The sequence below is a fragment of the Eucyclogobius newberryi genome, unplaced genomic scaffold (genome assembly GCF_026437365.1).
Source record: "Eucyclogobius newberryi isolate DKJ021-1_F unplaced genomic scaffold, fEucNew1.0.hap1 SCAF_21, whole genome shotgun sequence".
Lineage (NCBI taxonomy): Eukaryota > Metazoa > Chordata > Actinopteri > Gobiiformes > Gobiidae > Eucyclogobius > Eucyclogobius newberryi.
Genome location: NW_027315846.1, coordinates 6,783,627 through 6,798,650, shown reverse-complemented (window position 1 = coordinate 6,798,650; position 15,024 = coordinate 6,783,627). Strand labels below are relative to the sequence as shown.

The 15,024-nt window shown below is 44.4% G+C and overlaps 1 protein-coding gene across 1 annotated transcript in view; it reads right to left on the bottom strand.

Annotated features, from left to right (window-relative positions):
• Window positions 1–2,309: 2,309 nt before the first annotated feature.
• The window catches only part of LOC140370654 (protein phosphatase 1 regulatory subunit 37), a 99,277-nt gene continuing 86,562 nt past the window's right edge, over window positions 2,310–15,024 (bottom strand). Inside the window, exon 11 of the mRNA XM_072457852.1 lies at window positions 2,310–2,944. Coding sequence (XP_072313953.1) covers window positions 2,795–2,944 — 150 coding nt within the window. The 3' untranslated portion in view covers window positions 2,310–2,794. The remainder of the gene's footprint in view (window positions 2,945–15,024) is intronic.

The following is a 15,024-nucleotide window of genomic DNA, read 5'->3' as shown; positions in this document are numbered from 1 at the left end:
TGAGCGAGGTTGGCAGCCGCCGCTACCGCATTGGTTATGATCGGAGGTGGAGCGCGAGGAGCCAAGAATTCAGAATAATGCACTGTTGACAAAAAAGTTGGAGTGTATTTATTGAATGGATATTAAGGTAAGGTATTTGTGGGATTTGTGGGATTTGTGAAAAGGCGGATGGGAGAGCACGAAGCCCAAATTGCTATAAATAACCAAGAATGCCAGTGGTAGCTTCAGGCTAAATGCTACGACGCTAGCGCCCTCTGTTGTATTTTAACATCCACAAAACAATCCCTTTGCTTTTCTGGGACGTTGCCATGTCAACCACCTCCATCAAGACTCGATTGTGACTTAACTTGAAGTAGATGTGCATAAAATACACATAATCCATCATGAAAAAGTGGCATTTCCTAATGAATCGACATTTTCACCCACGCCAGACCGCGCAAGCAGGTGGCGGAACATCCACCAGAGAAGTTACATAGTGTACCTTGGAATAAAAACATTAAAAAAAGGTGATTAAACTACGTGGGCGGATGAGAGCGTGTGGAAGGTAATGGCAGAAGAACCATCAGCTGCAGTTGACTTGAGTCACGGGGCTCGCTACAGTCACATCGGGCGCTACCTGCTGCTGCCAGTCTGCTCCCTGCCCTCAATCCACAGAATCCACCCTCGTCTCCTCCCGCTTCACAAGCCGGGGGGCATCGGGCTGTCACCTGGGGAGGCCGGGGGGGGCAGGTAGACAGTGGCGGGCGGCGGGGGGGGGGGGCGTGTCGAGGTGCGATTCTCAGGTCCCGTGGAGAAAACCGAGATGTCCCCCGTTACGACGCGCTCGTCTGGTCTCACCTGTCAATCACGGATCGTTCACAGGTCGGGGTATGTTTATCCGTGCCCCGCGGACGCACACGCTGCTCCCTCCACCGGGGAGTTCACAGGTTCAGCCCAGGCACTGCATATTTTAGCGGGACGCCAATAATAGGCCTCGCGACGGGATGACACACCAAGTCCAAAGATGTGGAAAATCTTTGTGGACCGGGGCGAGAACTCGATGGGAATTAGAGCATCGGGGATTTGAACGGTACGAGAGGTAAACGCGGTACGAGCAGCAGCAAATCTACATTGTGTTTGCGTTGCTCGCCTTTGTCAACATTATTAGACAAAAAAATAAAATGGTAATGGTATTTAGAACTTTCTTATCTAAAATCTCACGACACTCTATTGGTCGTCCTGTTGTTGTAGCAATAGCACACTTCATCAAAATGTTATATCTTTTGAATGGGTAAATGCTAGAGAGTCTGCTATGATTGGTCAGTCAAAGTTATGACGTTTAGGGTAATGGTTAAAGTTAGGAAAGGATTAGGTTTGGGTTTAGTTTAGGATTGGGAACATGTGAAAACTGTAAGTATGTAAGTAACTGTATGTATCCAGAAATTACTATTAAAAAACAAATGTATTGCATCGTAGTGCATTTTTAACCTGGTATTTTAGATCCAATGTAAAGCTGTTCTTAGGGTCCTTAATGAGACCACTGTGTGCATTTAATTACCGTATTTTCCGGACTATAAGTCGCACTGGAGTATAAGTCGCACCAGTCAAAAAATGCATAATAGAGAAGAAAAAAAATATACATACGTCGCACTGGAGTATGAAATGCGGTTGCAAGTGTGAAAATAACAAATAATATCACATAAGTTGCTCCGTGTATAGTATATAAGTATAAATATGAGTATAAGTCGCACCTCGGCCAAAACTATGAAAAAAAGGGCGACTTTTAGTCCGGAAAATACCATAAAAAGCATCATATCGTACTTACCAGCGGTGCAGTAGTTTAAGGTGGTGCACATGTGTGATTGCTACTGCTTTGTTGCGGGCTTGGTTCTCAGCCTCGACCGTTTGATGAATGTCTACCCTCTCTCTCCCCATTTCGCGCTGCCACTGTGAGCGTGTGAGTGTGTTTATTGTGAAGCACTTCGGTCACCTTGAGCGTCGTACGGGGCTCTACGAATAAAGATTGATTGATTATTGTTAAGTTAGCACGCTAGTTGTCGTTAGCATTCCAGTGACGGCAAAACGTCGCTCTTGCCTCTGAAATATGAGCTACATCACCATCAAATACTAATGTTTAAACAGAAAGACAAGCAGAGCAGCTCACGATGTCTTTTTATTTTCTATTATATGTCTTTTCTTTTTATGATTGACATTCAAAATAACTCGCATTAAACCAACCTCTCGACTAAAACCACGCAAACGTCCACTGCACTTTGACGAAGATCCCCCGCACTTAGCCGTAAAAGTCCATTTTCATATCGCGAGCTTGACAAATGAAATTGAAAACTCTGCTCGTTCTCCAGGTCTCTGTCTCCGTAACGACGGCACAGAGCAATGTCCCACAAAACATTAGGTGATGATGGAGCGCAAACAAACACGTAGGCAGACAGCGGAGTAACTATTGTCAGGTGACGGGAGAGCGGGGAGCTTCATTTCTGGGTGATTCACGTCTGGAGTGGGCTCGCGAAATTGCTTTACGGGAAAATGGCGAGCGGCGCGGCGGGGACATTAAGCGGCAAACAGCGGGGAGGCCGTCTCTCCATCAAGGGAGCGCTACTCTCCCTTTTATTACCCGGATTTGGAGTTTTATGGTTATCATTATTTGCCATAGAATTATTATTCGCATATATCTCCCATCAGCTGTTTGGGGGGCGCTGCCGTGTCTGTGACTGAGCGGCGTTCTCAGGTGGTCTACAAGGTTAGCCGTTTGTTCACTTTTGGGCTTTTATGAAAGTAGTTTATATATATTTTTTCTTCAGCTTGCAGGGGAGTTGTCGCGTGGACGTGTTTCCTCCTCCGCACACGTGAACGTCTCTCGGATTGTCGGGAGGCGGCTGGCGTTGGCATGACAGCGCCGGGCGATTTCGGACCGTAGGCTTATCTGCGTCTCCATCATGAACTCGTCCTGAAAAATAACACAACAATAAAGTGGAGTTTAGCTAACACTTATTTTGCTAATCAAAAAAAAAATATTCGATCAACTGTTTTTTAGATCATGAAAGACACGTAAATATTTCTTTACACCATTTGACCCAGATAAAGTGAGAACGATGTTTGCTTAAGTTAATCTAACAGACAAAACAATACTTATATCTAAAACTTTGATATTTTATACATTTCCTGTGTCATTTTAGTGTAATTGCTGCTCACGAAACCACTTATCTCAGCACATGGCATGTTGTACTGACCAGATAACAATTTACCGTATTTTCCGCACTATAAGGCGCACTGGATTATAAGGCGCATTGTCAATGAATGGTCTATTTTCGATCATTTTTCATATATAAGTCTTACCGGACTATAAGGCGCATTAAGCAAAACAAAACGTGTACCACACAAAATTGCTTCGAGGTCAGTAAGCATGACCAGAATTAACCCATATATAAGGCGCACGGGATTATAAGGTCGTTTTTTTGAGAAAATTAAAGGCTTTAATGTGCGCCTTATAGTACGGAAAATATGGTATTCAGTTACTAAATTAATCCGAAAAGACTCATTTGGTCTTCTTTAATTCTATAGTTACTTTTATTTTTGTTTGTTGTCATACCGTCTTCTATATTAGCTGACAGTTATTTCAATAATCAATCAGTTGCGATTAATTTATCACACATTTTTAGCCCAACTTAAAATGTTCTTTTCAGGATGCTCAAAGTTACATACCGTATTTTCCGGACTATAAGTCGCACCCTTTTTCATAGTTTTGGCCGGGGTGTGACTTATACTTATATACTTATACTCCGGAGCGACTTATATGTGATATGATTTGTTATTTTCACACTTGCAACCACATTTCATACTCCAGTGCGACTTATATATGTTTTTTTTTTCTCTATTATAATTTTTTTGGCTGGTGCGACTTAGTCCGGAAAATACGGTAATTAATTCACTCCCAGTTACATCTGAAGCCACTGTCGCCCTGGGGCAGACAGACGAGGCCGCCGATCTGCGCCAATGGACCGAACCACCAACAATCACGATCGCGCAGTCGAGGTTGGTGACGTGTCTTGCCCGAGGACACAACGAAAATATCAAGTCGCACCGTTGACCGCTAAAGGACGAGTACTTCAACGTTCAACAGACCAAAACAACATATGATCGTCAAAACTTTTATAAACTTGAACAAAATTCAAATTCTCATTTTGGCACAAAAGTGTAACATTCATCTTCAGGTGTGGCAGTTATGGGACCAAATCTTTTCCGTGTTAATCTTTTGAAACGAGCGATCTCATCAATCTGAGTTACTGCATCTGTGATTAAACGCTCTAATAAACTTTTATGGAGGGACTTTTCTCCGAATAGTTTGATCTGTCTCTATTTCCTGAATGAGACAAAATGTGAAATTGTGGAAATATTGTGGAAAGATATTTTAAAAAGTACACACGCCAAAACATTTTCATACCAAGACAAAGTTGTTGTTTTTCCCCTACACACAGTAAATGAAGCATGGCATTATTATTTATTGGAAAGAACTAAAAAATACCAAATACCGTATTTTCCGGACTATAAGTTGCACCTTTTTTCATAGTTTTGGCCTCGGTGCGACTTATACTTATATACTTAAACTCCGGAGCGACTTATATGTGATATTATTTGTTATTTTTACACTTGCAACCACATTTCATACTCCAGTGCCACTTATATATGTTTTTTTCTTCTCTATTATGCATTTTTTGGCTGGTGCGACTTATACTCCAGTGCGACTTATATATGTTTTTTTCTTCTCTATTATGCATTTTTTGCCTGGTGCAACTTATACTCCAGTGCAACTTATATATGTTTTTTTTTCTTCTCTATAATGCATTTTTTGGCTGGTGCGACTTATACTCCAGTGTGACTTATAGTCCGGAAAATACGGTACAATGTTTTTTGTTTGTGTATATCATTGATGTGCAATTTGACAAATGCGCAGAATTAAAAAAAAAAAGAGTTTGTTATCAGATTAAAATCATCTTGAAATTCTTGAAAAACAGCACAGACCATTTTATGAAACAAACAAAAACAACACCATGATATATATTTTTTTCCTCAGTAAATTCGAATCATAACTGTCACTTTGTTGGCTCGTGATTCAACCAGAACACATTAATTACTTTGGTGCAAAAATAAACTTTAATTCAAAAACTGTCAGGGGAATCATTTTGGCCTTAAGTCTTGAAAAGAAGCCGCGGGGACACGGGGAGGAGCAGAGGACACGGTGGGACACGGCAGAGTTGAGCCGGGGCCAGAATCACTGATGCCGGTTCCCGCCTCATAAATTATCACCGTGACGACGGGTGTGATGCTGTCAGGAAAGCCCAGCGTCCCAGAAAGCATCCACAGCCTCAGCAGCAGGTCTGGAGTGTGGACCGGGCTCCTCTGATTATGACTGCACTCACACCGCGGCTCTTTCAACGGGAATAACGCGTCTGCTGCAACTGACTTTAGTCCTTTTAGGCAAATAAAGAAAACATTACAACAAAGTGTAATGTTTCACAGCAAAAATCTGATCATTATCTGATTTCTGGAGCTTATCAGGTTATTGAAAGGTCTCGTAAACTGTTACATCTGATGAGAGTAATCTGATTTCTTTCTGATTGTTGTCAGTTTTTGTCAAAGTGAATTACGCCAAAAAAAAAACAAATGTAGCAAAAACTGAAATGAAAAAGAAGATGTTAAAGATCAAAAGAGTTATTTTAAAACCTATTGTACCGTATTTTCCGGACAATAAGTTGCACAATTTTTCATAGTTTTGACCAGGGTGCGATTTATACTTATGTTTATACTTATATACTTATACTCCGGAGCGACTTATATGTGATATTATTTGTTGTTTTCACACTTACAACTGCATTTCATACTCCAGTGCAAATTACCGTATTTTTCGGACTATAAGTTGCACCATTTTTCATCGTTTTGGCCGGGGTGCGACTTATATTTATACTTATATACTTATACTCCGGAGTGACTTATATGTGATATTACTTGTTATTTTCACACTTGCAACCGCATTTCATACTCCAGTGCAACTTAAATGTTTGTTTCTTAATTTCTTCTTTCTTCAGTTCTTATTTTTACAACAGAAACAAATATCTTAAAGGTGAATCTTTAGTGTTGATCGTTCATGTTTGGCTGCTGTCGTGGCCTTAGACTTTTTAATCACTTTAAATACAAATTTGCAGAATTAATCAATCCAGCATTTTCCAAACTCGACTCTCCTCTGTACTCTCTCCGCTCTCCTCCCTCACCCTTTCTCTCCCCCGCTCTCTCCCCCTCTCGGTGGTGGTGGTGGTCGGCAGCAGAGCAGTTAATAAAGAGATTGATTATGGTCCTGTCAGGAAGTGACAGTTGGACAGGGCGGCTCTGCGTGAATGACAGAGGGCAGGCTCGCCACGCAGCAGCCGCCCCACACACGCCAGGGCCTGTGCCAGCTCAGAGGTGTGCGAGGGGGAGGAGAGGGGGGGAGGAGGGAGAGAGAGAGAGATGAGAGATAGGGGGAGGGAGGAGAGTGGAGAGAGGAGCGAGGGGGAGGGAGAGAGGGAGCGAAGAGGGGGAGGAGAGGGGAGAGAGAGAGGGAGGGAGGAGAGAGAGAGGGGGAGAGAGAGGGAGGGGTAGGGAGAGGGGGGGAGGAGAGAGAGGGGAGAGAGAGAAGGAGCAAGGGGAAGGGAGAGAGAGTGAGAAGTGAGGGAGAGAGAGAGAGATAGAGGGAGGGAGGTGAGGGGAGAGAGAGAGGGGGAGGGAGAGGGGAGAGAGAGGGAGCGAGGGGGAGGGAGAGGGAAGGAGGAGAGAGAGGGGAGAGAGGGAGCGAGGGGAAGGGAGGGGAGAGGGAGGAAGGGAAGGAGGAGAGAGAGGGCGCGAGGGGGAGGGGAGAGAGAGAGGGGAGAGAGAAAGCGAGAGAAAAGAGAAGGGGGAGGGGTGAGAAAGGGAGGAGGAGAAGAGCGTGGCAATGTTCTGCTTTAGAACACGTCTCCTCCTGGTCCATGACACTGACGAGCTGCAGAAGCCGTGCTCGTGAAGTCAAATGTGATGTGAACATACATTAAAGGGGCTCCATGTCATAGTGAGGATCGTGACCCCTGAGCTGGGGGGAGCCACTGTAAGAGCCACTGTAAGAGCCACTGTAAAAGCCACTGTAAGAGCCACTGTAAGAGCCACTGTAAGAGCCACTGTAAGAGCCACTGTAAGAGCCACTGTAAGAGCCACTGTAAGAGCCACTATAAAAGCCACTGTAAGAGCCACTGTAAGAGCCACTGTAAGAGCCACTTTAAGAGCCACTTTAAGAGCCACTGTAAGAGCCACTGTAAGAGACACTGTAAGAGCCACTGTAAGAGCCACTATAAGAGCCACTTTAAGAGCCACTGTAAGAGCCACTGTAAGAGACACTGTAAGAGACACTATAAGAGCCACTTTAAGAGCCACTGTAAGAGACACTGTAAGAGACACTGTAAGAGCCACTGTAAGAGCCACTTTAAGAGCCACTTTAAGAGCCACTGTAAGAGACACTGTAAGAGACACTGTAAGAGCCACTGTAAGAGCCACTATAAGCCACTTTAAGAGCCACTGTAAGAGCCACTGTAAGAGACACTGTAAGAGACACTGTAAGAGCCACTATAAGAGACACTGTAAGAGCCACTGTAAGAGCCACTATAAGAGCCACTTTAAGAGCCACTGTAAGAGCCACTGTAAGAGACACTGTAAGAGACACTATAAGAGCCACTTTAAGAGCCACTGTAAGAGACACTGTAAGAGACACTGTAAGAGCCACTGTAAGAGCCACTTTAAGAGCCACTTTAAGAGCCACTGTAAGAGACACTGTAAGAGACACTGTAAGAGCCACTGTAAGAGCCACTATAAGCCACTTTAAGAGCCACTGTAAGAGCCACTGTAAGAGACACTGTAAGAGACACTGTAAGAGCCACTATAAGAGCGACTGTAAGAGCCACTGTAAGAGCCACTATAAGAGCCACTATAAGAGCCACTGTAAGAGCCACTATAAGAGCCACTATAAGAGCCACTGTAAGAGCCACTGTAAGAGCCACTGTAAGAGCCACTATAAGAGCCACTGTAAGAGCCACTATAAGAGCCACTGTAAGAGCCACTGTAAGAGCCACTGTAAGAGCCACTGTAAGAGCCACTGTAAGAGCCACTGTAAGAGCCACTATAAGAGCCACTGTAAGAGCCACTGTAAGAGCCACTGTAAGAGCCACTGTAAGAGCCACTGTAAGAGCACTCCAGTCCAACAACACAAGACAATCTGAAGTTTGAGAAAGTTTATTTTTTCCATGTTTATGTTTTGTCCGTGAGTGAACACATGTGACCTGTCGCTCACAGTCAAAATGTAATCGTTTTCAAGAGATATTTGAAAAGGCAGTAGTCATCGGGTATAAGGCCTTTTGGAGTTTGCTCGAGGGAGGAAAACGTGCGCTGGGACAATGGACCATCAACGTCCGTGAAATATTTCAACACTCGACGCTCTTTTCTGTGTACTTTGCGAGTAGTAGTAGTACACACTTCTCTGGGGCAGCGTCGCCTCTTAATAGTTTTCTGAGCGAGGATTAGAGGTGCGAGACTCGGAGCGGGGCAAACGCGAATCGAGCGACTCCACAAACACACCTCCTCGTCCTCCTCCCTCCATCCCTCGCTCGCTCTAACGTGCTCATTCACACTTGATCGGGGCTCGCGACGATCAATACCTCGAAGACTGAGTGAGCGGAATGCTGAAGCCGGGGTTTCTTTTTCTGATGGAGAGACAAGTGAAAGAGGAGAAGAGGAGGATGCGTGAGGGATAGAGAGGTTCATAGTCAGACATATGTAAGGCAGGTTGTGTTTTTCTGTATCAATGATGTGACACGCATCAGAAAACATTAGCAAAACAGGATGAAAAAACGATTCAATAAAACGGAGGGGAAAGGGGGATGAGAACGGGAGGAGGGAAAGGAGGATGAGAACGGGAGGAGGGAAAGTCCACAAATGTGTAGTAAAGTATTTTGCTTCTCGTTGTGGGTTTAGACAAATGTCATGAACAATAAAGAAAGAGAGGAGGAATCTGAGAGAAGAAGAGAGTGAGAAAAAGAGGGGACGGAGATGATGGGCAGATGAAAGAGAAGGAGGAATCTGAGTGGAGAGAGGGAGGTTGAGAGGGGGGAAGAGAAGAGAGAAAACTGAAAGAAGGGAGAGGATGAAAGTTGAGCAAAGAAAGAAGAGATGGCAGAAAAAAAGAGGAGGCAAGAGGGGAAGAGAAAGATGAGAGGGGAGAGAGGGGAAGAGAAAGACTGGAGAAGAAAAAGAAGAGTGGAGGGGAGGTAAATCAGAAAGAGAAAGGAGGAGAGCAAGAACAAAAAACGAGAAGGGAGGAAGAGAGGGGGGAAGAGAAAGAAGAGAGGAGAAAAGAAGGAGAAGAGAAAGAAGAGGAGAGAGGTGATCAAAAAGAAGAGAGAGCAGAGGAAAGATGAGAAAGAGAAGGGAAGTGAAAGACAAGAGACGAGAGAGAGGGTAAGTGAAAGAGAGGAGAGGAGAAGAGAAAACTGAACGAAGAGAGGGGAGAAGAGAGAGGTGAACATAAAGAAGAGAGGGAAGAGCAGGAAAAAGAGAGGAATACAGAAAGATGAGAGGGCAGAGAAAAGAGGAGGCGAGAGGGGAAGAGAAAGATGAGAGGAGAAGAGAGGAGAATAAAAAGAAGAGCGGAGGGGAGAGAAAAAAGAGAAGAGAGGGGAGGAGACTCTTGATGGGGAGAGTAAGGAGGAGGAAGTAGGGGGAAAGGGGAGGAAGGAGGAGGAAGGAAGAAGGAGGAGGAAAGAGGAGGAAGGAGGAGGATGAAGAAGAAAGAGGAGGAAGGAGGAGGAAGGAGGAGGATGGAAGAAGAAAGAGGAGGAAGGAGGAGGAAAGAAGAGGAAGGAGGAGGGAAGAGGAGGAAGGAAGAAGAAAGAGGACGAAGGAGGAGGAAAGAGGAGGAAGGAAGAGGAAGGAGGAGGATGAAGAAGAAAGAGGAGGAAGGAGGAGGAAGGAGGAGGATGGAAGAAGAAAGAGGAGGAAGGAGGAGGAAAGAAGAGGAAGGAGGAGGAAAGAGGAGGAAGGAAGAAGAAAGAGGAGGAAGGAGGAAGGAGGAGGCGCAGATGGACAAGTGGTCTTAGCGGCGTCTCTCTCTGGCTCGGTGCCACGGCCACAGACTCTCTTTGTTTGCGCGGCTCCTGAGCTAATAGAGCTAAAGGCAGGTTCCTGCTGGCCCCGAATTACAAAGTCATTAAGGAGTCTAAACACACACAGAATACACACAATAACACACACATGAACACAAGAACACACACACACACACACACACACACACACATGAACACACACAAACACAATAACACACACATGAACACAAGAACACACACATGAACACACGCATGAACACATGAACACACACAAACACAATAACACACACATGAACACAAGAACACACGCATGAACACATGAACACACACGAACACAATAACACACACACACACACACACACACACACACATGAACACAAGAACACACACATGAACACACGCATGAACACATGAACACACACAAACACAATAACACACACACGAACACAATAACACACACAAGAACACACAAGAACACAATAACACACACACACACACAAAAGCAAAAATGGAAAATAATTAGCAAAAAACATAATAGAATAAAATGCCATTATTTTCTTTTCTAACTGGTCTACAGAAAATATTCATATGATTTAAATTGAAAATACAGTATTGACACCGCAGGCTGCTGTATCGACATATAAGTATATTTTGATTACATTAAGTGTATTTCATAAGCAGAATGAACAAAATACTCGCAGAATAGCAAATGTTGATATGGATTTATTCATTTTTTAGAGCCGATACCGATATCCGATATTTGGCTTGCTCCTGTGGCCTTTGTACATACCAATATTTACATTTTCAAATATCATAACAAGGCCCACAAATCTATTTCAAGCTGAAGCAAAGTAATAATTGATGATGCAGTCGTAAAATAACGATGCATGATCGTGTAAACATACAGACGCATTTTTAGTCTACGATTGCTTTTCTATTTCTAGTTTCACTCATTCATCTCTTCAAGAGGGCAAATCTGATGCACACGCACAAATAAACGCACCGCTCACGTCCAGGCCTCTTGGTTTGGGCCGTGACGACGCTCTGTCTCCTCAGGTCGGGCAGTAAAACTCTCGCAGACTCTCGCACGTTCTGCCAATTCAATCCAAAATTTAAAATCATAAGCGTTTTTCTATACAGTTTTTTTTTTTTTAATCGTTCATCGAAAGTTACGGCTGCTTTCCCTGGAATTCTGTCTTTCTCTTGGCAGGGCAGTCCGACGTCTTCAGAACGGTATTGCAGGTGTGAGAAAGTCGTTTCGCCTCCTCGTCCTGACTTACGAACAGCAGATGGCGCTGTCGTCCTCAGGCTCAGGTCAAGCTAGATTTTTTAGGCCTGAAATAGACTCTTGTTTTGGTCCATGTTAACGCGGTCAAATCGGTCGTAATTCGTCTGTTTAGGTTTTTTTTTAATGGGAAATGCTGGGATGGTTGTTGTTTTTTAGGGGATCTAGGCGACTTCCTCTGCGATCGCCTGATAAGCAGCAAAACAGCAGCAAAACAGTTCTTTATCGTGACTTTAAACATCTCTTGCTCTTTCTCCAGCGCCTTAACTCCAGAGCGTCCTTTGTCCTTGTCATATTTCTCCTGGTTGACTCGCCAAAGCCTTAGTCTCCTCGCCGGCCTCTTTGCTCTCCTTCTTTACACTTTCCAGGAGGTTTCGATACCTCTTCTGCGCCTTCTCAAGCTGATCCCGAAGCACGTTGGCGTCATGTTGCAGTTTCTCCTCTGAACTCCGAACGTGAAGTTTGAGGTCGTTGTTCTCGAGGACAAACCGGTCTAGCCAAGCGTAGTCAAGTCGGCCATTTTTGCCACAAACTCCATCACACATGGGTTTTATGATACAGCTTGTGCTTCTCTACCTTCTTCAGCAGTTCTTGGAGCTGATTTTAAACCGCTTCTTCTTGGTCCGTGAGACTTTCCTCGCACTGGTCAACGTTCCTCCTCACGGTCGCTTCGAGAAGGTTTCCAATCTGCGCATCTTTGAAATCCCATTCCTTCCTGAGGTCTTGAAGAGGATGTTATTTTTCCTCTCCAAAGTCTTGCATTCTTATTGAAGTCATTCAGGAGGTCGTTGTCTTTCTGCTTGCCAAGAATCATTCGTCGTTTGCTCTTCCTGAATCTTCAGAGACTCCTTCAGGCCCTGGTTCTCCTCTTCCAGTCAGAGTTATTATGGGACTGGATTTTCCCCGATCGAGTCGTTGGAGCCTCTGTTTTGCAGCAAGTCGTTCCTTCTTAAGACGGGGAGCTGCAGTCGCTGGTTGCAGCCGTTTGCGTTTAGCTGCTCCCGAAAAGCTCCGAGTTCCTCTTCCAGTTTCCTAATGTACGCTTTATGGCCATTATTCCACTGGATTGTCCCTTTGAGACGTCTTTGGAGCCACCGCCGTCTGCAGTTCTCCCCCAGTTTGAACATCGTGTCAATCTTTTCAGTTTGTCCTTCTGGCTGTTCTAACAAGCCCAGGAATTTAGACCTACAAGGTAATTCAAAGTAATGTTAACTTGTTTAACTGTTTTGGTAATTCAATATTAGCAAATAAGTTATGGCTAAGTAAAAGAAGAAGTAGAAAGAAACAAACATCGTATATATTCGAATTAAGAAAATATTTGTCCCTCCATTGGTAGCTTTACGAGAGCGTGGTATCCAGGATAAAGTTCAGAATGATGAAAACGTGGGACCGGCAATTCCAAATCAAATGGTGCAGCTTTTGAATGGTTGCAAGTCCTCAAAATTACATCAATGACAGGAAAAAGTCGTGAGCTTTATGAAATCAAACTTTCCCAGCCTCTTGAATCCTCTTACCTGACGCAATGGGTGTGTCCCTTTTCTCCCCTTGTCATCTCACGTGATTTATTTAGTGTCCTCGAAAGCTGTTAATCAGTCTCACGGTTTTGGATTTCCCCTCTTTGCGCACCGGGAATTAAACATGTTATCGCCAGCTTCATAAAATGTAGTAAACGTGGCGCACATTTCCACTATCAGATCAGAATGAGCGACTGAGATGATGGACGGGTCAGTGCTGAGCAGAGAGGAGCGATTGGGAGAGGTCTTTTTTGACATTTTGAGTCAATAATTTGGTCGTCTTCGGTTGTAAAAGTCTTTTTGTTTGCGTTATATAAAGTCCAGAGACCGATTATTGGCCGATTAACCGCTTGAGTCGTTTAAATCCTTCTTGAAAACGCACGGAGTAATTGTTTTAGGCTATAGAGGTTGTATCAGGGCCATTGTCTGCTCTGTGCTGCATAAGTCTCCATTGCACTCGCACATTTAAACGCTGGGACAGGCACATCACACGGCCTTGTCAGTGTTACGCAGTCTCTAACCAGTGCTTTGAATTCATTAAAAGGCGTACAATCATTGCATTTAATCTTTGTATTTTGTTACAAAGAGAACAGTTGCTGAAAGCCTTTTTCGCGATAACTCATATTGATTTGGCGAGAATGTAAAATAAGAACGTCCTGAGATCTTAATCGACCGATACCTGATCAAGGGTCTCATTTACAAAGCGTACGAACAAATAGGCCACGTACGTCACTTTCCACATTAAAAGTTTAGGATTTTAAAAAAGACAACTTGACCTTAAATGAGCGGTTTGGTCTGAAAATGATGAACTTTGTGCATTGGAGCGTGCTCAGAGAGAGGAGAGGACGGTTCTGTGAGTTTGAGGCTGTTTCTTTTTTTGTCTGAGCGCACGTTTTATAAATGAGAGCCCTGATGTTCAGAAAACGTGTTAAATAATCAGGCAAAATTCCAATGAGAGCCTTAAAAACAAACAAATGGCAGTGCTGTTCTTTTGCAGCCAATGATTGACATTTACTTTAGAGTATGATTCACAGTGGTGAGTTCTGTATCCTTCTCTTGTGATGAACCTTAGAGCTGAGCCTTAGAGCTGAACCTTAGAGCTGAACCTCAGAGCTGAACCTTAGAGCTGAACCTTAGAGCTGAACCTCAGAGCTGAGCCTTAGAGCTGAACCTTAGAGCAGAACCTTAGAGCTGAACCTTAGAGCTGAACCTTAGAGCTGAACCTCAGAGCTGAACCTTAGAGCTGAGCCTTAGAGCTGAACCTCAGAGCTGAACCTCAGAGCTGAACCTTAGAGCTGGACCTCAGAGCTGAACCTTAGAGCTGAACCTCAGAGCTGAACCTCAGAGCTGAACCTCAGAGCTAAACCTTAGAGCTGAACCTTCGAGCTGAACCTCAGAGCTAAACCTTAGAGCTGAACCTTAGAGCTGAACCTTAGAGCTGAACCTTAGAGCTGAACCTCAGAGCTGAACCTCAGAGCTGAACCTCAGAGCTGAACCTTAGAGCTGAACCTTAGAGCTGAACCTCAGAGCTGAGCCTTAGAGCTGAACCTTAGAGCTGAACCTCAGAGCTGAACCTTAGAGCTGAACCTCAGAGATGAACCTTAGAGCTGAACCTTAGAGCTGAACCTCAGAGCTGAACCTCAGAGCTGAACCTCAGAGCTGAACCTCAGAGCTGAACCTCAGAGCTGAACCTTAGAGCTGAACCTTAGAGCTGAACCTTAGAGCTGAACCTTAGAGCTGAACCTCAGAGCTGAACCTCAGAGCTGAACCTCAGAGCTGAACCTTAGAGCTGCACCTTAGAGCTGAACCTTAGAGCTGAACCTCAGAGCTGAACCTTAGAGCTGAACCTTAGAGCTGAACCTTAGAGTTGAACCTTAGAGCTGAACCTCAGAGCGGGACCTCAGAGCTGAACCTCAGAGCTGAACCTCAGAGCTGAATCTTAGAGCAGAACCTTAGAGCAGAACCTTAGAGCTGAACCTTAGAGTTGAACCTTAGAGCTGAACCTCAGAGCGGGACCTCAGAGCTGAACCTCAGAGCTGAACCTCAGAGCTAAACCTTAGAGCTGAACCTTAGA